This window comes from Saccopteryx leptura, chromosome 2 (assembly GCF_036850995.1).
Source record: "Saccopteryx leptura isolate mSacLep1 chromosome 2, mSacLep1_pri_phased_curated, whole genome shotgun sequence".
Lineage (NCBI taxonomy): Eukaryota > Metazoa > Chordata > Mammalia > Chiroptera > Emballonuridae > Saccopteryx > Saccopteryx leptura.
This window is the reverse complement of record NC_089504.1, coordinates 299,405,048-299,428,258: the sequence shown is the minus strand read 5'-3', so window position 1 is coordinate 299,428,258 and position 23,211 is coordinate 299,405,048. Positions and strand designations below refer to the sequence as shown.

General features: G+C 40.7%; 1 protein-coding gene and 1 non-coding gene across 5 annotated transcripts in view; both read left to right on the top strand.

The window, feature by feature from the left end:
* Window positions 1-23,211, top strand: part of TSPAN12 (tetraspanin 12) — an 80,785-nt gene that overhangs the window by 46,564 nt on the left and 11,010 nt on the right. For all 4 annotated transcript variants that reach the window (XM_066362556.1, XM_066362552.1, XM_066362554.1 and 1 more), the window contains 3 exons: window positions 6,999-7,073; window positions 11,398-11,505; window positions 15,803-15,946. In XM_066362556.1, the coding sequence (XP_066218653.1) occupies window positions 6,999-7,073; window positions 11,398-11,505; window positions 15,803-15,946 (327 nt within the window). The remainder of the gene's footprint in view (window positions 1-6,998; window positions 7,074-11,397; window positions 11,506-15,802; window positions 15,947-23,211) is intronic.
* On the top strand, window positions 3,391-3,466 carry TRNAA-GGC (transfer RNA alanine (anticodon GGC)). The gene has a single exon. It is a non-coding gene; the product is annotated as a tRNA-Ala (tRNA).

Genomic DNA, 23,211 nt, shown 5'->3' with positions numbered 1-23,211 from the left:
TTCTGACTCCAGATTCAGGGCTCTCTCCATCATTCTAGAAGGATAGCACTCAAGGACAGGAGAGAAGAGAATAGCTTTGCACACTAGGTCAGTATAGATTTGTTGTGAACCCACGTGCATTAAGAAAGTGCAAAGCATGAGTGACACATGCTGACACCATTACAGGAGATACAGATACGTGTCCCTGATACTGTTGAGGGCAGCAGATGGTTTTGTAGTGGAATGCAATGTATATGTGCACTTTTGACCATAACAAAGCTCATTGGGAGCCGTTGCTTAATTCTTCACTAGTTTTGTTTCATTGAAACTATGAGTTAACACCATGCTTTATAGATGTCTCACCCAGATCAGTTCTTAAACTGAATAATGGCAGAGTGATTTTTTGTGCAAGAATTAACATGAGGATGACTTTATCTAGGACTCAGAGCTCAGTGAAAAAGAAAATGTAAGTGTAAAAGCAGTTGATGTAGGTATATTATATTAAGGATGGATTTGACATTTAAAGTTCTCCTTGGAATTAATTAGGAGGCTGGATGTTTGTAGCTAATGCAGTGACAGCAAAGCAGAGACAGCTGACCATGAAACTACAGCATTATTTGCAAAACTTCCTGTATTTCAGGGGTCAGAAACCTATGGCTCGCGAGCCAGATGTGGCTCTTTTGATGGCTGCATCTGGCTCTCAGACAAATCTTTGATAAAAAAAATAATAATGTTAAAAATGTAAAACATTCTTATGTATTACAATTCATTCATTTCCTACCGCTCATGTTCATGGCTGTGGGTGGCTGGAGCCAATCACAGCTGGCTGGAGCCAATCACAGCTGTCCTCCGGGACAACACCAAATTTTTATTGGATAATGCTTAACGTACATGGGTCATGGTGAGGTCAGGAACTAAACTTCCCTCCTTTTAATCAAGTAGTCAGCTAGCTAATTGCAGAAACCCTTTTGACGAAGAAGACGGCTAAAAGAAAAAAAATGAAGAGTATTGTACTTTTCAGAAGGAATGGACAGAGGAATTCGCCTTTGTGGAGAGAGCAGGTTCTGCAGTGTGTCTAATATGCAATGATAAAATTGCATCGATGAAACAGTCAAATATAAAGCGGCACTCAACACACACCATACTACATTTGCATAGAAATATCCAATGGGGCACAGCAAGAAGAAAGCATGTCAAGAGCTACTGTGCAGAGTGCAAGCTAGTCAGCAGCAATTCCGTGTTTGGACCCAACAAGGTGACTGGAATTTGGCTAGCTTTGCTGGTGCTTTAGCAATTGTGAGAAACAGAAAGCCATTCACAGATGGGGAGTATGCCAAAACACTCATGCTTGATGTTGCCAATGAACTTTTTGATGACGTTTTGGATAAAGACAAGATAATCAAATGAATAAAAGACATGCTTCTGTTGGCAAGAATTGTTCATGATCGTACCATCATGATGGCAAATCAAATTGAGGCAACACAAGTGAAGGACATAAATGCAGTCCATTCTTTTCTCTCGCTTTGGATGAGTCAACAGATGTAAGCCATTTATCCCAGTTCAGTGTGATTGCAAGGTGTGCTGTGGTGACACACTACGTGAGGAAAATCTCGCTGTTTTGCCTATGAAAGAGACAAGAGGGGAAGATTTATTCAAGTCTTTCACTGAGTTCGCTAAAGAAAAAAATCTACCGACAGATAAACTTATTTCGGTGTCTACTGATGGTGCTCCGTGCATGGTGGGGAGAAACAGGATTTGTAGCGCTTCTTCATGAACATGAAAAGAGACCCATCCTAAGTTTTCACTGCATCCTACATCAGGAGGCGCTTTGTGCTCAGATGTGTGGTGAGCAGCTTGGTGAGGTGATGTCGCTGGTCATTTGGGTGGTCAACTTTATTGTTGCCCGAGCTTTAAATGATTGCTAGTTTAAAACACTGCTGGATGACATTGGGAATAATTATCCTGGTCTGCTTCTGCATAGCAACGTGCATTGGTTGTCAAGAGGGAAGGTGCTCAGCCATTTTGCTGCTTGTCTGAGTGAAATCGGACTTTTCTTGAAATGAAAAATGTCGAGCATCCTGAGTTAGCTAACACTGAGTGGCTCCTGAAGTTCTATCTCGTGGACATGACTGAACATCTGAACCAGCTCAATGTAAAAATGCAAGGCATTGGAAATACAGTCTTATCCCTTCAACAAGCAGTGTTTGCATTTGAAACAAGCTGGAACTCTTCATTGCCAATATTGAAACAGGTCATTTACTACACTTTGAAAAACTGGGAGAGTTTAAAGATGCATGTACAGCAAGTGACCCTGCTCAACATCTTGATCTCCAGCAGCTATTGGGCTTCACATCTAATCTCCTGCGGTCATTCAAAGCGTGCTTTGGAGAATTTCATGAGCACACTCATCTTTTTAAGTTCATCACCCATCCACACGAGTGTGCAGTGGACAGCGCCGACCTGAGTTACATCCCCGGTGTCTCTGTCAGAGAGAGACCTCAGAAATGTGGGTGAGTAAGTTCAAGTCACTGAATAAAGATTTGGAAAGACTTGCACGACAGCAAGCAGAGTTGGTGAGCAAACACAAGTGGGGAGAAATGAAAAAACTTTAACCCACGAACCAGCTGATTGTCAAAACTTGGAACTCGCTTCCCATCACATACCACACACTGCAGTGTGTGAGTATTGCTGTACTGACAATGTTTGGCTCTATGTATGCATGTGAGCAGTCTTTCCCACATCTAAAGAACTTTAAGACCAACCTACAATCACGTTTAATGGATGGAAGTCTCAACGCCTGCATGAAGCTTAACCTTACCACATATCAACCAGACTACAAAGCCATCAGCAAAACCATGCAGCACCAGAAGTTAATGGTAAGAAGTACTTTATTCATCATTAGTTAGCAACAGCATAACAACATTATTAAAAAGAATTCAGAGACTTATTGTACTTTAAAAGTTTTGGTCTTACATAAAATGTACACATTTACTTGTATTTAGTGTTAGACATATTGTATGGCTCTCACAGAATTATATTTTAAAATATGTGGTGTTCAGGGCTCTCTCAGCCAAAAAGGTTCCTGACCCCTGCTGTATTTGAATTAAATTTTAGGTTTAATTTGTTTTCAAGGTCAAATAAATCTGTGCAAGTGGAATAAAAACAGAGGAATTGTTTAATATGGGGGAAACTACATCAAGTGAGAACACTGGAAATCAGAAAGATACAGTCACTTTAGAGTTTTCCCAGAGTTAAGACTTTACCCTCTACCTCCCATGATTGGCAATTTTGGTTTTGAGTTTGTAAAGAGATTGTTTTAGATATTACATGCTGTATACATGCAACCCTGGGGATGCTTAAACTATGGTTTTAATAATGTATTGTAAAGCTCACTTTAAGAAGTCAAAGGTGGCCCTGGCCGGTTGGCTCAGTGGTAGAGCGTCGGCCTGGCATGCGGAAGTCCTGGGTTCGATTCCCAGCCAGGGCACACAGGAGAAGTGCCCATCTGCTTCTCCACCCCTCCCCCTCTCCTTCCTCTCTTCCCCTCCTGCAGCCGAGGCTCCACTGGAGCAAAGATGGCCCGGGCGCTGGGGATGGCTCCTCGGCCTCTGCCCCAGGCACTAGAGTGGCTCTGGTCGTGACGCCCCGAAGGGGCAGAGCATCGCCCCCTGGTGGGCATGCCAGGTGGATCCCGGTCGGGCGCATGCGGGAGTCTGTCTGACTGTCTCTCCCCATTTCCAGCTTCAGAAAAATACAGAAAAAAATTTTAAAAAAAAGAAGTCAAAAGTGGTTACTAATTGCTACTGGTTTTATGCATGTCATGCCTATGGTTATTACAATGTTGTTTGGATCCATAAGCCTGACATACTCCAATATTGCATGTATTGCATACTTCTGGGTGTTATCTTTTGCTCTGGTGCAGCACTGATGTCCTACGTTGGTCAATAACTCCAGGAGGCAAGAAATGTGATAACTCAAATAGGATGTAAAAGGACATGAACTTAATCCAAAAATCTGCATGGTCATCTCCAAGTCTAAGTCTGGGCATATACAATTCTCTGTCTACCAACAGCACCTGTAATTCTCGTCCGTGTCCATTTATTTGTCTTCAGAAACTTCTTGGTTTTTCAAGGCTGCTTTGGTTTTCATTGTAACTATCAACTTTGAAAAGAGTCTAGATCAGGGATCTATGGAAGCGAAAGTGGAGTAGTCCCCCTTATCCGTGGATAAGTCCCCTCCCTCAGAGGATGCCTGAAATTACAGACAGTACTGAACCCCATATATCATGTTTTCTCCTATACATACATACACCCCAGTGATGAAGTTTAATTTATAAATTAAGCACAGTAAGTGATTGTTGGGCAGATAAAATATATTATGCTCACTTTGTTAAAGATGGCGCTGCCCACATGGAAGCCTGTCACCCAGGGGATAGTATTAATTGCCCTTCTTGCTTGGGATGGGCATGATTGTATTAATGTGTGTTGGGGGAGGGCTTTCTCCCTAAAAGGTTTTAAAAAGGGGAGATGACGTTGTTCGGGAGAAGAGTTAAGTTCTAGGAGGAGAGCAGAGAGAAGGAGATGGGAAACAGAGGTGAATAAAGCTGGTGAGCTAGAAACCTTTTGATTCTAGGAAACTCGGATGAGTCTCTGGATATGGGAGCCCTGAATGGAAAGGGAAGTGTTTTCCCACTGTGTGTATTTCTTGCCCGTCGGGTGTAAGGTAGGATTAAAGCTAATGGCCCACCAGTTCTTGGCTCCATTGTTTCGTTACTGTCTGTCCGAATCTAATGAGAACCTGCATGGGCTAGGTGGCTGTGATGGTGGCCGTGGCTACTGGCTTTACTGTGATTCATGACAATAATGAAATAGAGCAATTAAGTCGAGAACTTCCAGCTTTTCACTGGAGGAAGCTCTTTACAGCTTCTCTTTGGCATATCCAAAGTGCCAGCATCACTGTTCTTACATTTGGGGGCCATTATTAAAGGTAAAATAAGGGTGACTTGAACACAAGCACTGCGACGTGACAACAATTGATCTGATAACTGAGATGACTACTGTGTGACTAACAGATAGGGATATGCTGGACAAAGGGATGAGTCTCGTGTCAGCTGAGCTGAGCGGGACAACATGGAATTTCACCACGCTTCTCAGAATGGTGCACAATTTCAAACTTAGGAATTTTTTGTTTCTGGAATTTTCCAGTTAACATTTTCAGACCATAGTTGATTACTGAAACCATAAAAAATGAAACCAGGGAGAATGGGGGCTACTGTATCCTTGAGTGTAATTTTTCTCTGTAGTCGTCTCACTATTTCCTAGGGTTTTAGCAAAGATAAGAAATGACCTAGCATATATGTCGTTATTGAACTTTGGGTCTCAGTCTTGTTCATGCCTGGAAATCTTTTTAATTAAAGCTTTAAAGAGAGTTTGGTGCAAACTAAATTGGAATACTATGTTCACCAAATTTTGTCTAATCGTCATTTCAGGGCTAAAATCTATAAATAAGGCAACACGTGGAATGAGACCAGAGTAGTTTGAAACTGACTATGAGTACGATCTATGCTGAAAACAACAGTGCTTGCAAAATGGGATCCCTAAAGGAAATGTTACTTTATCTTTTGAACTAATAGTTTTTAATCTACATTATTGAATAAGAGGTTATGTGGCTATTATCTTAATTTTTTTATATGAAAGAAGCAAATTAAAACTAATTGCAGTGATTTATATTTTTAAGTCATAAGCGATATATCATGGCAGTAGTAGACAGCTTAATTTTAAATTTTTTTCACGCTCCCCTTCTGTGGCAAAAACTATGAAGAAAGAAATTCAAAGTTCACATCGTGGTTGCTCACCATCCTTAGTCCACTCTTTTTTATTTTCCTGTTACCCTTTTAGTTCATCAATCTCTTCTTCAGTTGCTATGTTCACTCTCGTTTCTACAAGTTCTTTTTTGCAAAATAGCCAGATTTATGTTTTTATAATGTACATCAGATCATCTCACCTGCTAATGTCTCGTGATTACACTTAGAATAAAATGCAGAATTCCCTCCATAGCCCACAAGGATCTGAGTCTTTGTACTTCTCAGCATCATCTGCTTGCACCCCTGGCCGGTTTCTGCTGCTCTGGGTATTGCTGAGTTCTTCACCAACTAGCTCACTGGTTCAACTAGCCTTGCTTCTGATATTTCCTCTTCCTGAATTGCTTTGCAAATCTTCACAGCATCACCTGCTTCTTGTCATTGCTGACTCGTCTTAAAGACTCCCTTTGTAGAGAGGCCTTTTCTGATCACTCAGCTCCAGGAAGTCTCTACCTCTCACTGTCACAGCACACTCCTTTGTTGTCATTTATGCTCTACGTAACACAAACTTACTGAACACCTACTTTGTGATGAGGACCCCTATAAAGTTCCTGCCCTTAATGGAGTTGTCACTGCATTGATAGGACATAATCACAAACCATCCCTACCCAGCACCCCCATAAACAGAGTAGGGGATTCGAGAGCATCTCGAGCCATCCTCTTTCTGCTGGGATCAGGGAAGAGAGCTTTTGGAGAGCCCGTTCTTCCTCACACTTTTACTATTTAACCTCTGTCAAGTTCCCTCCACACCTGGCGAGGTGACAAGTTGAAGCGTGGAGAACATGGCTGCAGTGGTCCAGCCCTCCAGGATTGACTGTGCACATTCTGGAGCAACTCACATAACCTACTTTAAGCATTAATTTTAGTATTTGGAAAATGAGGTAGTTTTTGAATGAATGAATTATGAAAGTACTTGATAAGTAGAACACTGTCCAAATGGCCCATTGAGGCGAGTATTCAGTATTGTCTGCAGATGTCTCTAAATTTTCTGAAAATTTCTCCATTTGTCCTTGGCTGAGGGGGGGGGGAGAGGGGCTTCCTGAATTCATGCCAGTTTCCTTGTTCATTGGATAAACAATGCTGAGTACTAGCATGTCTCAGATGACGATATGTTACTTTGATTTAATTCTAACAGCATTAATTTTTTGTTTTTCTACAGTACTTTGGAAGTTTACTTGTCATTTTCTGTGTGGAACTGGCTTGTGGTGTTTGGACATATGAGCAGGAAATTATGGTGAGTTCACAACGGAATGCAGTGACAATCTGAAGCGATGCCCAGTCCAGCTTCATAAATTTGAGTGCTTATACTATGTGAGAACGTATTGTCCCAGCACTTCTGAAAAATAACATTTTCTTTTGTATCTAAAGCATAGTTGTAATATTTTATTTGGTGTAGGATAATATGTGTCTTTAATTCCACATATTGCTTTAACACAGATACAATAGACTGAAAAGAATGTATGTCGTAAAATAATTTTACCAAGTTCTGAGTATATAATACGAGAGATTCACATTTTCCAAAAAGAGTTGAGAAAGTTTGAAAATATGCCTGAGAGCCTTAGAAAAAGCTATCCACCAATGACTAGGAAGTGTGTATCTCAAGTGTGTGACACGCTGAACCGTCTTCCGCCTTACGAAGCGTATTTGCAGAGTTGCTGTGTGTCCACCCCAGTCTAGAAACACTCTCACAGTTTGGCAGCCGGCTGCAGGAAAACAGGTCTTCCCCTTTTCTTCTCTTCTTTTTGCAGTTGAAACCATGGGACCAACTTTTATAGTTAAGTTAGAATGGATGAGAATAAGTTTCTTACTCTGAAGATTTCAGCAGGTGTGTCTGACTTACCATTTGTGCTTTACCTTTCCGTGCTCATCACGTTGGGCATTGTTAGTTATTTAATGTGTGTTCATTTCATTGGTGAGAATTGGTGGGTTTTTCGGCATGAGACTGAGCGCCTCAGCATGTCCGTGATTGCTGTCATGGTGTCCAGTTAGATTTTCCTGCTGAAAGTGTCATAGGATAATTTTTTCAGTAAGAAGATGCTTTCTGCATGTAGTCCTTGGACTTTCTAGCAGCTGTCACCCAAGGTGATTCTCCAAAATATGCATTGTAAGGGCCCTGGCCAGATAGATGAGTTGGTTAGAGTGTTGTTCCTATAGCCAGGTTGAGGGTTTGATCCCCAGTCAGGCCTCGTACAAGAATCAACTAATGAATGTATAAATAAGTGGAACAACAAATCGTTTCTCTTTCTTTCTCTTTCTCTCTCACTATCTCCAAAAAAAATCAATCAATAAAAAAAATTAAATGCATTGATTATAGGACTCTAGGCCAGATGTGTTAAGTCTGAATGGAGGAAAAGGCAAGAGGGAGAAAGGGCAGGGGGCGTGGGCATGTGCATTTGTGACAGTTTCCCCTGGGAAGTCTTCGAGTCTTTAGAATTTAAGAGTGCTTTAGCAGAGACAGAGATTTTTTTGTATTTGTTTCAGAGAGGCATTTCGGCAGCTGTGTAAGGAAATTGAAGTTGTTTACGGTACTGATGCAGTTATTAAAAATTTGATGGTGAATCTGCCACTGTACTGTGCCACTCTTTTGAATAGTAAGTGGTAATTGCAGACCAGTGGGTACTCTGCATACTGCAATTTATATGTAAATGATGCGTTGGCACTGCCACAGGTCTGAGCCCCTCTGAACAGCCTCTGAAACCTACCCCCACCAGTAGGCTGCCAATATGTGACCACTCTCAGGAAGGAGAGGGTTTGTAATTATTTGTTTCTCTATTAAAAATGGAAAAATCAAGGATGGTTCTAAGAAATTTAATTTAAACTTAAGAACACTCTTCAAAATTAAATCTCCTATTCAGTAGAAACACTCTTGTTGTCGGAGAATCATCTTTTCCCTTCATGCCCTACACACATTGTATGTGTAGGGAGGTGAGACATTGACTGTGTCCAGGGGCTCAGTTTCTGAGTTTTAGTGATAAAGAGATGGTCTCTGAATTTTTTTTCTGATTTAAAAAAATACGTGTATCTCCTTGACATTCAAGCAAACGATAGTAAATTGTATAATTCATTCTTGATCCCCTTGCCTCAGCTTTTGATTGTCTTCCTTTTGCTAATGTAAAGGTTTTTTTTTTTTAGAAATGTGTTTACCTTCTGTGGATCTTTAAAATGGTTTCTGTGGTGTTTGTGTCCTAGTAATAATATTCAGTAAATCTTTGAAATTAAAACAAGTTTGAAATGAATGAATTTAAGGTGCTTGACTGGAAATATTTTGATTCTAATATAATCTAAGCAACTTGAGGTAATTGAAAGGAATTTATACCTGTTTCGATGCTGTCTCCTGTCCTGTTGAGGGGCCATCTGCAAACATGTAAGTATCACGGTGGCACTGGATGGGTGCACGCTGTCATCTAGGTTGCTGGCATTCATCACTGTTTGGCTTGTGGAAATCGTCCCCATTAAATTATCAGGATAGAGCAAGCCCTGTTTTTTTTTTTTGTTGTTGTTGTTGTTTTAAAAAAAGATATGGAAAGCAGGCCCTGGCCGGTTGGCTCAGTGGTAGAGCGTCGGCCTGGCGTGCGGGGGACCCGGGTTTGATTCCCGGCTAGGGCACACAGGAGAAGCGCCCATTTGCTTCTCCACCCCCCCCTCCTTCCTCTCTGTCTCTCTCTTCCCCTCCCGCAGCCAAGGCTCCATTGGAGCAAAGATGGCCCGGGCGCTGGGGATGGCTCCTTGGCCTCTGCCCCAGGCGCTAGAGTGGCTCTGGTCGCGGCAGAGCGATGCCCTGGAGGGGCAGAGCATCGCCCCCTGGTGGGCGTGCCGGGTGGATCCTGGTCGGGCGCATGCGGGAGTCTGTCTGACTGTCTCTCCCCGTTTCCAGCTATAGAAAAATACAAAAAAAAAAAAAAAAAAAAAAAAAGATATGGAAAGCAGTTTGTTAGAAAAAAGTTTAGTGGGTTTTTTTTTTATTGCTTTTGCGCTAACAGTGGTGTGAGTGAAAAGTGCCATTAAAGTTTATTAGCTGCCAAATTGTGCAGAACCCAGCCTTCCCATAGAATGGGCTTTGTGCGCTTAGCTGTTTCATGCAGGGAGCCAGGACATGTGTGTTCCCTTTACGGCCAGATCACAGTGTTTCGTGCCAGAACCTCAGTGATCTCTGTTCTCGCCACATTTGGTCTCAGATTGATTGTGGTCAGAGGGGAGAAACAACTTGTATTTCTTTTGGAAAATACTGTTAAAAATAAAACCGTTATATTAACCAAATCAAAAGACTTGACATCAGACAGTCTGTTACCCCTTTACTTCTGTTGTTTATACACAGTCATCTCTTATTCATTATTTCTTCTCTCCAAAAAAAAAAAATCTGTCAATGATATTGTAATAGATTATAAATTTCTAGAAAGTTTATGTCACTTTCCTGTATTTTACGCTCAAAAAGAGGAGATAATAATAATTCATAGTGAGTAGTTTGAACTTCGGTTAGTTCCCTGGGCTTTGTTGAAACCACATGGACACTGAGTCAGCCCCTTATGTAGGGAACAAAGTTGTGTGCCCAAGCACTGGGGTGATTTTTTTTTTTTTTTTTTTTTGGTATTGTGCATTTCCAAGTAATAAAAAATAAAACTAAGAAAGGGGAAAAAGGGAAGAATTTCTGTGGTCAGGAATCTTTAAACTGCTCCATCAATTACTATTTAAAAAAAAAAAGATTTCTAAATAATCCAATTCTTGAGTTAGTGTCGAGCTTGATTGTCTAAGGCTGGTCTGTATTTCTCCATAGCTCTCGTCTCCCGGGAGTCACTGTAATACTGCGCTTGTCGCGCGGCTAGGGTTTGTGTGCCTCGTGTTCCCTCGTGCCGCTGTCAGTAAGACGGGCAGTGTTGTACTGACTGGATGTCTGCCCAGCTGCTGTGTTCTGTACCCGAAGCTCTGTCATGATTAAGCGTTCTGTTAGGGGACGTGGTGCTAGGTGACTTGAGAATAGAAACACAGCAGTACTGTAATTTGGGAACTAATCTTTCTAGAATCTCTAGCGTGCTTCTAGAAAAAAGTGTTTATAAACTTATTCCAGTGTGAGGCTTGAGTTGAGCTCTTTTTTTTTTCTTTCTTAATTCTTCTCCCTTTATTTTAGTACCATAATCTGAAGTAACTTCAAAAACAACCACTTTCTGAAATGAAATCAAAGAACATTTCTCTGCAGGGGTCGTTTGCTACTAGGAGATCTGCAGGTGTATATGTAGAATACATAGTTTACTTGTCTGGTGATGTCCTCGAGCTTGATATTGGCATTGAATGAGTTTGCATTACTTTGCTTAATAGGACATACCTCATCATTTAGTACAAAAATCTACATGTAGAGATTATTCAATAAGTATTTAGTAACTCTGAGTTAACTTAGGCCACAAACAAATTTAAAGTATTTGTCAGTTAAGACACCGTCTAAGTATATATCTGTAAATGGGATGAGTGATTGAGTTTGTGAATATGTGAATGTATGTGCATCTGAGCATGTGTGTGTCTGTGTCTTTGTGTGTTACTGTTGTTGATATTTTGTTTTTTATCTTCAGGTTCCGGTACAGTGGTCAGACATGGTCACTTTGAAAGGCAGAATGACAAATTATGGCTTACCTAGATACCGGTGGCTTACTCACGCTTGGAATTTTTTTCAGAGAGAGGTAAATGCTACAATTTCTGAGGTAAAGAGCATGGAATAAATGGTACATGTCCAAAACAAATGTTGGGAGCTTTGGCTTTGGCCATGTTCTCTGTGCTGAAAAGTGAAGCCTGGGGTTCAGTTACCACTGGAGTAACTCTTTACTGAGAAATACTTTAAGGGGCCTCAGGTCCGCATTCTTCCCTTGTGTACCATTTTTGCTACATTTCATGTGTGTGCTTTACATATAGTTTAGGCTTTTTTAAAAAGCCTTTTTTCTAAGCTACTATGAAGTTTCCTTTTAATGAGAGTTAATAAATACCCAAATTCTATTTGAATAGATATTTTTTCATAACTTTTAGAGCTATTTGCATTTTAAGCATTTAACATTTTTAGATGATCTTCTCATTTGAGAGTTAGGAGCCAGTATGTCATAACAGGCATGAGCTTTCTCGTCAAAAATTTCTGGCTCTGCTGCTTCCTGTTGCATGAACTTCTATAATTTATTTAACTTTCTTAAGCCTCAGTCTCACCTGTAAAATGGGGATGATAAAATACTTCCTTGAGTTCTTGAGATTAAATAATTTTGATTTGATTTAACATCCAGTTATTAACATTACAAAGTAAAGGTACTTGTAGCTTCTCTTAGGTAACTTCTATATAGCACTGTACCTATGTATTATCTTTTTAAATGAAGACTATATTTAAAGTCTAAAATCCGGTAACTTGAAGTTAATCATTGATCTTGCTTCTAACCAGGCTTCTCTCCCAAGCAGTTTCCTTGTGGTTGGAGTGACATTTCCAGATGACCAACAATATCCATTTCCTTGAATTTTATTTAGAGCTGGGCCACAAAGCATTTGAGAGCCAGTGTCTTCCAGGATAGATAACTAGCTCTCTGTGCAGTTGCTCTGGCTTGGGTATGGGCAGAGGTTCAAGTCCAAGATAATCTCCAGATCTGGCCCTTCGTGTTCCAGTTGTTGAGATGGTGAAAATCATCATTGTAACACAGATTTCCTGTTTACTTCAGTGCTTCCTGACTTTGTTTGTTTACTGTTCATTTGTACTAGAAACAACACGCAAGGAAAATAAGTAAAGCATCAAGGAATTTACTGGAAGTTGTTGTGTTTAGCTTCTGCCTTAGGTAGAAGATGCTGGGGTTCTTTATTTTCTGGGGTTTGTGATGTAGACCATGATAATCCAGATTAAAAAAAGGAAAAAAAAGTTTTGTGGGTTTTTTTTCTGTGTGTCTTTTTTTTTTTTTTTTTTTTTAAATAATGGTAGGAAGAGGAGCTCCACCTAGATAGAGCCTGTACAAGCATTACAAAGGATAGCACCCATATTTTTAGATTTGTTGCATGCTGGATTTCCTCCTCCATATCACAGGCCTATTTCACCCCTGAGGAGGTGGGGAAGACCTCTGGATATGCTGAAAGAGTTTGTAAGACCTCCTTGGACAAGTTTTCTAGGGCTGTGGCTATAACAAAGGACCCCAGGCTGAGGGCTTATCAGAAGTGTGTCGTCTCACAGTTCTGGAAGCTCAGAGTCTGAAATCAGTAGTACAGGGTTGGTTTCTTCGGATGCCACTCTCCTGGGCTAATAGATGGTTGTCTTCTCCTTGGGTCTTCCTGTCGGCTTCCCTCTGTATGTGTTTGTGTTTAAGTCCCGTCCGCTGATAAGGACATCAGTCATATGGGAGTAGGGCCCACCCCAGTGACCTTAATTTAATTACCTCTGTAAAAACTGTCTTCAAACCTAGTCACATTTTTGGGATGATAACTTCAACAAGAACTTAGGGTGGCACACAGGTCAGCCCATGCTGCTTCTCTTACAAAATAAATGGTAGTGCTGAGAGCGACCTCGCTGGGCCCACTGGTCCTGACTTCTCATTCAGTGATGTTCTGTGCCTGGCCCTCAACTTAGTGAACTCCCACTTTTGCCCTAGTGATGTTTGTTTAATACCTTAAAAGAAACATGCCTCTTAAAAATGTGTTTATTTTTTTTCACACAATGGTTAGAGAAGAATCTTTGGAGTACAGAGACTCTGCCGGCAAGTAGCCTGTGGTCTTGGGAAGTTACTTGACCCATCAGAGCCTCCTTTTCATTTGATTTTTTTTCTTCTTCTTTTCCAAGTGAGAGGAGGGGAGATAGACAGATTCCTACATGCACCCTGACCAGGATTCACCAAGCAACCCCCCTCTGGGGCTGATGCTCTGCCCATCTGCAGCCATGCTTGCAACCGAGCTATTTTTAGCACCTGAGGTGGAGGCTCCACAGAGCCATCCTCAGCACCTGGGGCTGATGTGCTCAAACCAACTGAACCATGGCTGTGGGAGGTGAAGAGAGAGAGAGAAAAGGGGGAGGGGAAGGGATGTAGAGACAGATGGTTGCTTCTGCTGTGTGCCCTGACCAGTAATTGAACCCTGGACATCCACACACTGGGCTGATGCTCTACCACTGAACCAACTGGCCTGGGCCCCTTCCTCTTCTTTATATATAAAATGATGATGGTATTTTCTTGAATATGTTATCATGTTAGCGGGAGTGGTCCTATCTCACCATGTGAACTTAAAGGAGACAGGAAGCCTATAAGGAGATGTAGACAACAGTCATCTGTGGCACAAAATAGGTTTACTTTAAGGTAGTTATCAGAAAAAGTTTCAAAATGTTCAGTATCTTTTGTTAACAAAGAAATATAGCTATGAAAAAGGAAAAAAAGTATCTCATGATTACTTATGAAACTGAAAAAAAAAATGCTTGGCACTGAACGTGACATGCTTAAGTTATTTGGAAAGAGTCATTTCTGTGGAGCTTCTTGTTTCCTGATGGGGCCAGACGAATGGGCTGTTCTATTGTGGATGGGGTTAGAATGTTCCAAGAACTATTCTTCTGTCATCAACCCAGGAAAACACAGGTCATTAGGAAGTGAGCGAGGTGCATTTTCTCTGAGTGCAAGGATTTTGAAAACTGACTTTGAAATGTAGTCGTGTATGATGTTTAGAAAGTAAAATATTTTCACTATTTAGGATTTTTGTGGAATCTCAAGGACATGAAATATGAGATGTCAAATAATGTTTGACTTAATTTGTGATGCCTAAGCTATATTTGTGGCTTTTAGAACAAGTTTATAAAAGGAAATTACTAAAAATATTTTTCAAGTTTCTTGGAAGAGTTTAGCATTACTCATAGTATTTGGTAATTCATCATTTGTAATACTCTTAAGGTGATTTTTGCTTTCTTAAAATTAGATATTTAGGCAATCGAGAAATATAAAATTATTTTTAGTGTTTTCCTTGTTTCATTTTATGTGGGAAGGTCAGAATTCTTCAGAGTGGATTTTAGTTGTATTTTGAAACGGTGGATTGTGGTATTTTAGAATTCAGTGTTAATTCTGGGCATAGACTGCTTTGTTGGGTTACACAAATGGCAGAGACCGTCACTCTTGGCAGAGTTCTTCTCAGGGACTGCCCACAGTCTTTGCTTGTCACTGTATGTAGAGTAAACCTCGCTGTACCCAAGGGCAGAAAATCACCATAGTTAATTAATCTGCACTTTTATCTACATACATCCTTAAGCAGTGTATCTAAACCTTGGTCAAAGAAACTTTTTACCAATCCTTGGTGAAATGAGACAAAAAGAATAGAAAACAAAATAGTTTTTCTTAAAATAGAACTTTATGCAAGCTAAAGGACCATTATATCTTCTGAGATTAAGGTGATAGGATATGGTAATTTATTTCACGAATCTTATTTGGTTGGATAAAAATTTATTGGCCCTATTTATGTTTACATCTCAAAAAGTTTAGGAAATTTTTCTGGTTAATTAATCCAAGTCTGGTATTCTTTCTGATGGGAGCTTTGGTCAAAAATCTTTCTATTGAGATTATAGAAATTTGTAATATAATGTTCTAATTTATTAAGCAGTTAAACTGGGAGCTACACATACACATATAGATTGATCAACTGTTCTTTAGTGCCTAGAGGGTTGATGATAAATTTAAGATCTGAGCTATTTGTTTTGCTACTTGTGTAATGAACTCTGTTGCTGTATATGACCGCTTGCGGAGTCTCTTCAAGTGGGGAGCGAGTCAGTCCTGCCTGATCTGTTTCCCTGTGTTATGGGCATTCTTCAGAATTGTTCCATCCTGGACTCCCTCACTACATTTCTGTCATCAACATAAAATGTACACATATCATTAGGTGATGACAGAAATAGGGCGAGCGCTGGCTAGAAAAATTTAAGAAATCTCATGTTTAATCTCCTATAAATTAAGAAAATATTTTTGTAGTTTCTGAGCCTGACCAGTCGTTCTTTTGCAGTTCAAGTGCTGCGGAGTGATGTATTTCACCGACTGGTTGGAAATGACAGAGATGGACTGGCCCCCAGACTCCTGCTGCGTTCGGGAATTCCCCGGATGCTCCAAACAGGCTGACCGGCACGATCTCAGTGACCTTTATCAAGAGGTAAGGCCGTGTGTGTTTAACTTTTTGTGAGGAAATGTGTCCTTTGACACGTGAACGATGAACAGCATGCCAATGACAGTTTTCTCTTCTATCCAAAGAGAAAGACCCTTAAACTTTTCTCAGCTATATAGAGTAATGAGACAAAGCTAAAAGTCAATATAAAAATCTGAACACTTATCACACATTATCCAAGGAAGTCAGGAAAGCCTAGGTTTTAGAATTAATTGGATTTTAAAATGTGTTGTTTAAGAATCCAGTTGTTCTGCTTCCTCCTGGGGCCCTGTGAAAAAAGACACATTCAGAGTGTGTAGCTGACTCCCATGGTCAGGAAAACACAGTGTGGAGTCCTGTGCAGATTGTGGTGTGGAGCCTCTATGTGGATTAGGACATGCAGGGAAAATCCCACTGCCAGAGATAATACTGGCCTCTGCTCTTCAGTTCCCCCTGCTGGAGAATAACCAGCAATGTGAGTGTTCGTGAGCTGTTTTTATGAAGTTGACTGTCTCTGGAGTTAAGATTACTTGTCCCATGCTCAAAAAACATGCATTATTTGTGTTTTCTTGAAGAGCTGATCAGAATCATCAATTATTTTTTTGTTAGCAGATGTGTTCCTATCTCTTCATTTTTAGCGGTGATTTTCAGATTTTTTTTTTTTTGGAACAAAATTTTATTTTTTAATTAAAATTTAGAACTGGATTATCATGGTCTACATCACAAACCCCAGAAAATAGCTACATATGATTATTTACCTTAAAATGAAACAAAAGTGTCATTTTATTAGTTGCACTAGCCACATTTCAAATACTCAACCGTGTCTGGGGATTAGCTGCTCCTGTATCTTACAAGAAAGGTGTAGGATATCTCATCATCATGGAAGGTTGTACTGCAGGCTTGATGTGGAAGAGAAGCTCAGAGTGGAAGGGAGGCTGCTCGGGCTGAGGTGCTGGAGTCACTTCCCAGATGCGTCTCTAGTCGAGGACCGGGTGCTACAAAGCCCTATGGAAAACATCTGGCTTAGCAGATTCATGATACACACACACATGCACGCACGCATGCACGTGCAGTATGGCTATAAAGAATGAGACTGTGAAAAACAAATCAGTATTTATAAAACATGCCTTTTTATATATTTCAAGATGGTGACCTTTTCCTAGGAATACTAATATCATTCAAAACATCTTTTAGGCTGTCTGCCAAAGTCAGATGGGGAGATGCACAGGAATCCGCTTTATTAATTTATTGTGTGAATTAACTAATTTGAAGAAGGTGCTACATTACTTACACAAATGATCTGTTACATTTATGTCTTAGATATGAGTCACTTCGGGCTGTTAAAAATGTCATCCTGGAGGACAAGTGTCCGCCACATGTAAGGGTACCCAAAGTCAGGTGCTCTGGTCTCGGAAGGCACACACCAGGAAGGGTGCCAAGTGTGTTTTCAGAGAATTGGGTTGGTTTCCTAGGGCTTCCATAACAAAGTGGCACAAAGAAGTGGCTTAAACAAAAAATACTGATAGTCTCTCAGTTCTGAAGATTGTAAATTTGAGAAAAGGCGTCAACAAGGTTGATCCTCCTGACAGGTGTGAGGAAGCACCTGTTTCCTGCCTCTCCCTCAGCTCAGTGGTTGACTGGCCATCACTGGTGTTCCTTGGCTTGTAGAAGCATCACCCCGATCACTGCCTTCATCTTCACATGGTCTTCTTGTTTGTGTCTGTCTCCAAATTTCCCTTTTTATAAGGACACTTACTTTTCTCCGGCATGACCTCATCTGCAACAACTTTATTTCTAAATAAGATCAGACTCTGAGTTAGTGGGGATGAGGACCTCAGCATACGCATTTAGAGGGGACACAGTTCAACTTTATAACAAGAAGTGTTGAAACAGCTGAGTAACTCAGGTCGTTTATTTTAAAAGGTAATCAAAATACTTTGTCATGCTTCAGATACTGAGAAGCATTGTGTTTGGATGTTACCACTTTAAACACATTATGTTTAGTAGCATTTTGGCTTTGAATAAAAAAGGAAATACAAGGTATTATATATCAAACAAAGGATGGCTGGGCCAGTGTCTGTGGGTGCCCCGGTGATTAAGTAGGGGTGACCAGCTAACAAGTGCAGCAGTTACAGTCCTGTTCATGCCACAACGCAGAGACAGTGTTTAATGTTTCTAAGATAATAATAAATTCAGGCACAGTTGTGGATATTCAAACACATTGTAACTCACCAGTAAGTTTTTAAAAAACCCAGATGATTACAGTATAGCTACAAGTATAAACATGCAAATTGAAACCTATTAACTTTACTAGTGTAAACTTAATTCAGTTCTTAGTTTTTAGGAGTGGCAAGCTGGTATGGAAAGTTCTTGGACAACAACTGCATATGCAATAATTTCTACTTTCTTTAGTGATCCATACTGATAATGTGATTACAATCAATATTAATCATGAGAACGGAAAAACATGAACTGGTTTTCCAGATATTCCCACAAAATCTTCACTTCAGTGTTGCTTCATTTGGTTGAAATGGATGCACTTAAATATTTAGTAAAATTTTCTTATAAATTTATAGTTCTGTTTCTATTAACTTATCTTAATCGTTTCCACTAGTAATATTTATAATGGGATGCTTTACTTCCAGGATGTCTATAATTGCTTGCTCCATGAACTTTAGGAAGGAAAGAGGCCACACTGTTGTGCATAGGCAAGTCTGATGGCCCGGATTATGTTAAAAGTTTTTGTTTTTATTTTCATCAAAAGACTTTCAATGACGTTATCAGTTACAAGGTATTTCTTTAGACAGAATTTCAACAGAGAAGGAGGCTCATTGTATCAGTGTAATCTGCTTTTGTATTTTACAATTAATAATAGATGATGATATTTGTAATGAGATAATGCATAGTTATATGCATAATTGACTTACAAAAGTGGATCACTTAGTAACTTTATGGCACAAGTACAGTTAAATCCATCGTTAAAAATAAGACTTAATTTCACTTTGCCCTGGAGAACGTATGTTTCCTAATTTGCAACATGCCCATAGATCATTCCCCTGGAAGCTGAGGGGTCTAGAATGAGGATCAAGGGAAGGATAGCTGGAGATATTGAGGATGTTTATTCTGAAGTTGCAAGTACTAAGGGGAGATAGTTCAGATGTCTTCAAATATATCCAAGTTCATCATTCAGAACAGGAACTGCACTTACCCACTGTTGCTCCAACGGTCAGCGTCACAGGAAGGAAATTTTTACTCAATAGAAGGAAGACCCTTGCTCGTCAAAATCCGTCCAATTGTGATAGAAGTTCTCTTGCAAAATAATGAGTGTGAGTGTCTCATCTCTAAAAATATTAAAGTCAAGGGCAGATAGCCATGTCATTGTTGAGCAGAATGGGTTTTTAAATTAAGAGTAAATCTGGACTAGATGTAATTTAAGGTCCCTTTTATCTTTCATAATCTGGAAGCTCAGAGGTAAGATCTGGCTTTCTTCCTGCAGTTTTTCTTCAGTGGTCTGAAATCAGGGAAATAAATCATTCTCAACCATCTGGTGACCCGCTTGGTCCATGACCCAATAATATTTTATGACATATTTGAAACTGGTGAAAAATGACAGAGCAGAAATATCACAACAATTGCACATTTTACAAACATTCCCATCAGGGTTATTGTTGGGTCTAGCATACAGCTCCTCAGATATCCACGTTAAGCTATACACATCCATAAAAAGTATGCATTTTAAAAAATCAAAGTTGAAAATACCTCTGACTGTCAATTTGGTTCCATCACATTCATTCATTCAAAATGTTTTGTGAGTACCTACTGGGTTCCAGGTGGTGTTGTAAGCACTGAGGATGCAGTAGAGAATGTCGCATAAAGAAATCTCTCTTCTTATATAACTCACTTATATTCTAGTTAGGGATATAAACAATTAACAAGAAAAAAACCCCAGCAATACAAAATAATTTCAGGTGGTGGCAAGCTCTTTGAAAACTCCAAACAGGGTCATATGCTGGAGAATTGCTTTATTGGTGATGGAGCTACTTCAGATGGAACAGGTGGGATCAGGCTCTCTGAGGTGACATTTGAACTGCAGCCAGTTGATGAGAAAGGCCCAGCCATGCCAAGATCTGCTGAAGAGTCTTTTTTTTTTTTTTTTGCCTAAGGAACTGCAAGCACAAAAGCCTACCCTGGGATGGCTGGGGCCAGGAGTACTGACTGCTTACTACCCTGTTCTTGGGATTGTTTGTGCAGCCACACTTTCCAAATACCAGGTGTGAGACTTGGCGTCTGCAAAACATCAGACTCGGAGGTTAAGTTGGTGAAATGCAGGGCTAGGACACCTGTCTTCCCTCTCTCACTTGCTGAGTGTTCCATCATCTGAGTTACTAGATTTCTGTGTCTGTCCTTGGTATGGAGAAGGAGAAAAGAGAGAAAGAAGAATGAAAAAGGCTGGTAGAGCAAAGAACCATTTATATGTGTAACCCATAGACACAGACAACCGTGTGGTGACAGACGGAGGGAAAGGGCGCGGGGGGTGAGTGGAGGTGGGCAAGGGGGGCAGAAATGGGGGCGGAAAGAGACTTTGCCTGGGTGATGGGCGCATGATGCAGTATGCAGGTGTTTTATTTGGTTGGACACTCGAAACCTGTACCCCAATAAATTCAATAAATAAGTAACTTTGTTAAAGGCTGGTAGAGGAAAAGTCTCTGTAGAGCAAGGACTCCCAACCTCTTGTCCATGGACCCGTGCTCTCTTTGGGTGGTTCTCAAGGCGAAAGCGATGCGCTGAAATTGTGATATTTTTATGCATATGTTTCAGTGACTAGGATCTGTAGCTTTTGTTAACTTCCCTTAGTGTCCTAAAACTGTGAAGTGCCACAGATGTGGAGGACAGTGGCAGTGTCTGCTGTCTCAGATAGTAAGTGCAGCATGGACATCTCTTCCAAGGGGCAGAGGTGGCATTTTCTTCCCCGGTGTGCCATCTCAAAAAACAAGTAAATGGAAGTCAACAGGCTCACACAGGCCCTACTTCAAATGGACTGACTCAAAGTGTTAAACAAATAGGGACAGAGAGTCAAGTAAGAAGTAGCCTCAGAGACATGTTACTTGTGTTCTGTAATTAGGAGAAGGACCACTGTGAGAGATAGTGACTGCTTTGAGGAAAATAGTCCTCACAGAAGTTTGCATAAGGGCTGGGCTGGACAGAGAGATGTTCTTCACATGTCGTATGCCTTTGAGACACTTTCCTTTAGACCAGGGGTAGTCAACCTTTTTATACCTACCGCCCACTTTTGTATCTCTGTTAGTAGTAAAATTTTCTAACCTCCCACTGGTTCCACAGTAATGGTGATTTATAAAGTAGGGAAGTAACTTTACTTTATAAAATTTATAAAGCAGAGTTACAGCAAGTTAAAGCATATAATAATAATTACCAAGTACTTTATGTCGGATTTTGCTAAGTTTGGCAGAATAAATCTTTATAAAACAACTTACTATATCGTTAAATCTATCTTTTTATTTATACTTTGGTTGCTCCGCTACCGCCCACCATGAAAGCTGGAACGCCCACTAGTGGGCGGTAGGGACCAGGTTGATTACCACTGATATAAACTCTCCGTCTTTGTACGTTTCATGAGGTTTTAGGTTTGAAGATCAAATACTTTTAATAATTTCTTTTGTGACAAGTCATTTGAACCAAACCATTTCTGCCTCTTTAGATGGTTGTTTCTTCTGTGAATAACAGGAAACATTGACAAACGGGGAGCCAGAGAAGGGAAGGGCATGTGGATGTGAAGAGGTGTGGTATTTCTCTCTGGCTCGTGGGACCAAGAACCCAGACAGGACAAGTAGTATGGATTCCCAGTCCTCACAGTGGTAAATGGATATGTAGGGGTGTTCTCTCACTTTAAAAGGTAGGGGCAGCTCATGGTGAACCACCGGGGGTGGGTTGGTTGAGGCTTTTATTCTTTCAGTTAAGTGTGACCTGCTCTGTGAGCTAAGAGTCATGATTCATGCTCTCAGCCCTGGCCCCGACTGGAGGTCCTGTCTTCTTCCCCCCTCCCATCTTCTTTGTACTCAGCTGTCCTTGACAAGTAGTTTCTATTTTATAATCTATGTCTTTTCCTTTTCTTTTTTTTTTTTTTTTTCTTTCTGGGAAGTATCTAAGCCCTTGGCAGTTTTTGTTAATACTCTTCTCTTACTAACATTTTTAACCAGTTAGAAAAGTGAGTCAAACTCTATATCTGTTTTGACTAATAGAAACCACTTTTATTTCTTAATTTTCACATGCAACATCTTAAACGCATAAATATTTTCTCAGCACTTCTGAGCCAGAGGTAGAGACTTGACAGAGGGCTGCGGATGCAAAAGGAGATGGTGTGGGGGCGGGGGGATTGTTACCGGCAAAGCAATGAGACCTCGATTCTTGTCTTCTTGAAGGAAAGAATACAGTGAAGAGACAAAGTTGTAGCAAGCAAAGCAAGGGTTAATTGACCATGCAGGGACACACCTAGGAGGGACTGAGCAGGTGGGCACTTGTGAGAATGAGTTACTCTGATCAGTTACAGAGCTTAGGGATTTATGAGCTTTTACTTCCTGGACTTTACTGTTCCCGTTTTTCCAGCTTCTCCCTCTGGTGTATCTGTCTTCTCTGTGCTGCTGTGTGGCAGAGACTGTATCAGGGAACTGGAGACGAGTCTGGGTGTGGTGAGGCCTGTTCCGGCTTAAAGATTCATCTAGACCCTGCGGACGTGCAGGAATGCACAGGGGCAAACATTTCTCCCTTCCCCACCTTTGCCTGTCCCGGCTTATTTCTAACTAGCTCCTTAACCTGACAGAGTGGGAGTGTCTCTCTCTGGCAAGCTCACATAGTTACAGGATCGATCATTTTTCTCCCAGGTAAACCTGCTCTTAAGTTATTAGAGGGATTCTTTTTAGAACCAAGTAAATGGTCACAAGTGGGAACAAACACGGGTCAGTGTTGAACGAGAAGTCCAGGGTAGGAAGTCAGAGGGAGCAGCTTAGGGTCCTGGCAAGGTATGGCCATTGCACTCACCTAGAGTCAGTCAAGTCGGCATAGAAATGATTCTCATGCCAGTGGCTAGAGTAAGAGGTAGGAATGACAGGATCTTGAATTGGAGCACAAAGAGAGCTTTGACCTAGGGTGCACAGTCCTTACTTGCCATTGTGTTTATGTGTGAGATATGCTGGGAAAGCACATACAGGGGGTAGAAATTCACTGGGCTTCCAATCTTAATAGATAAGCAGGCGTTAGCC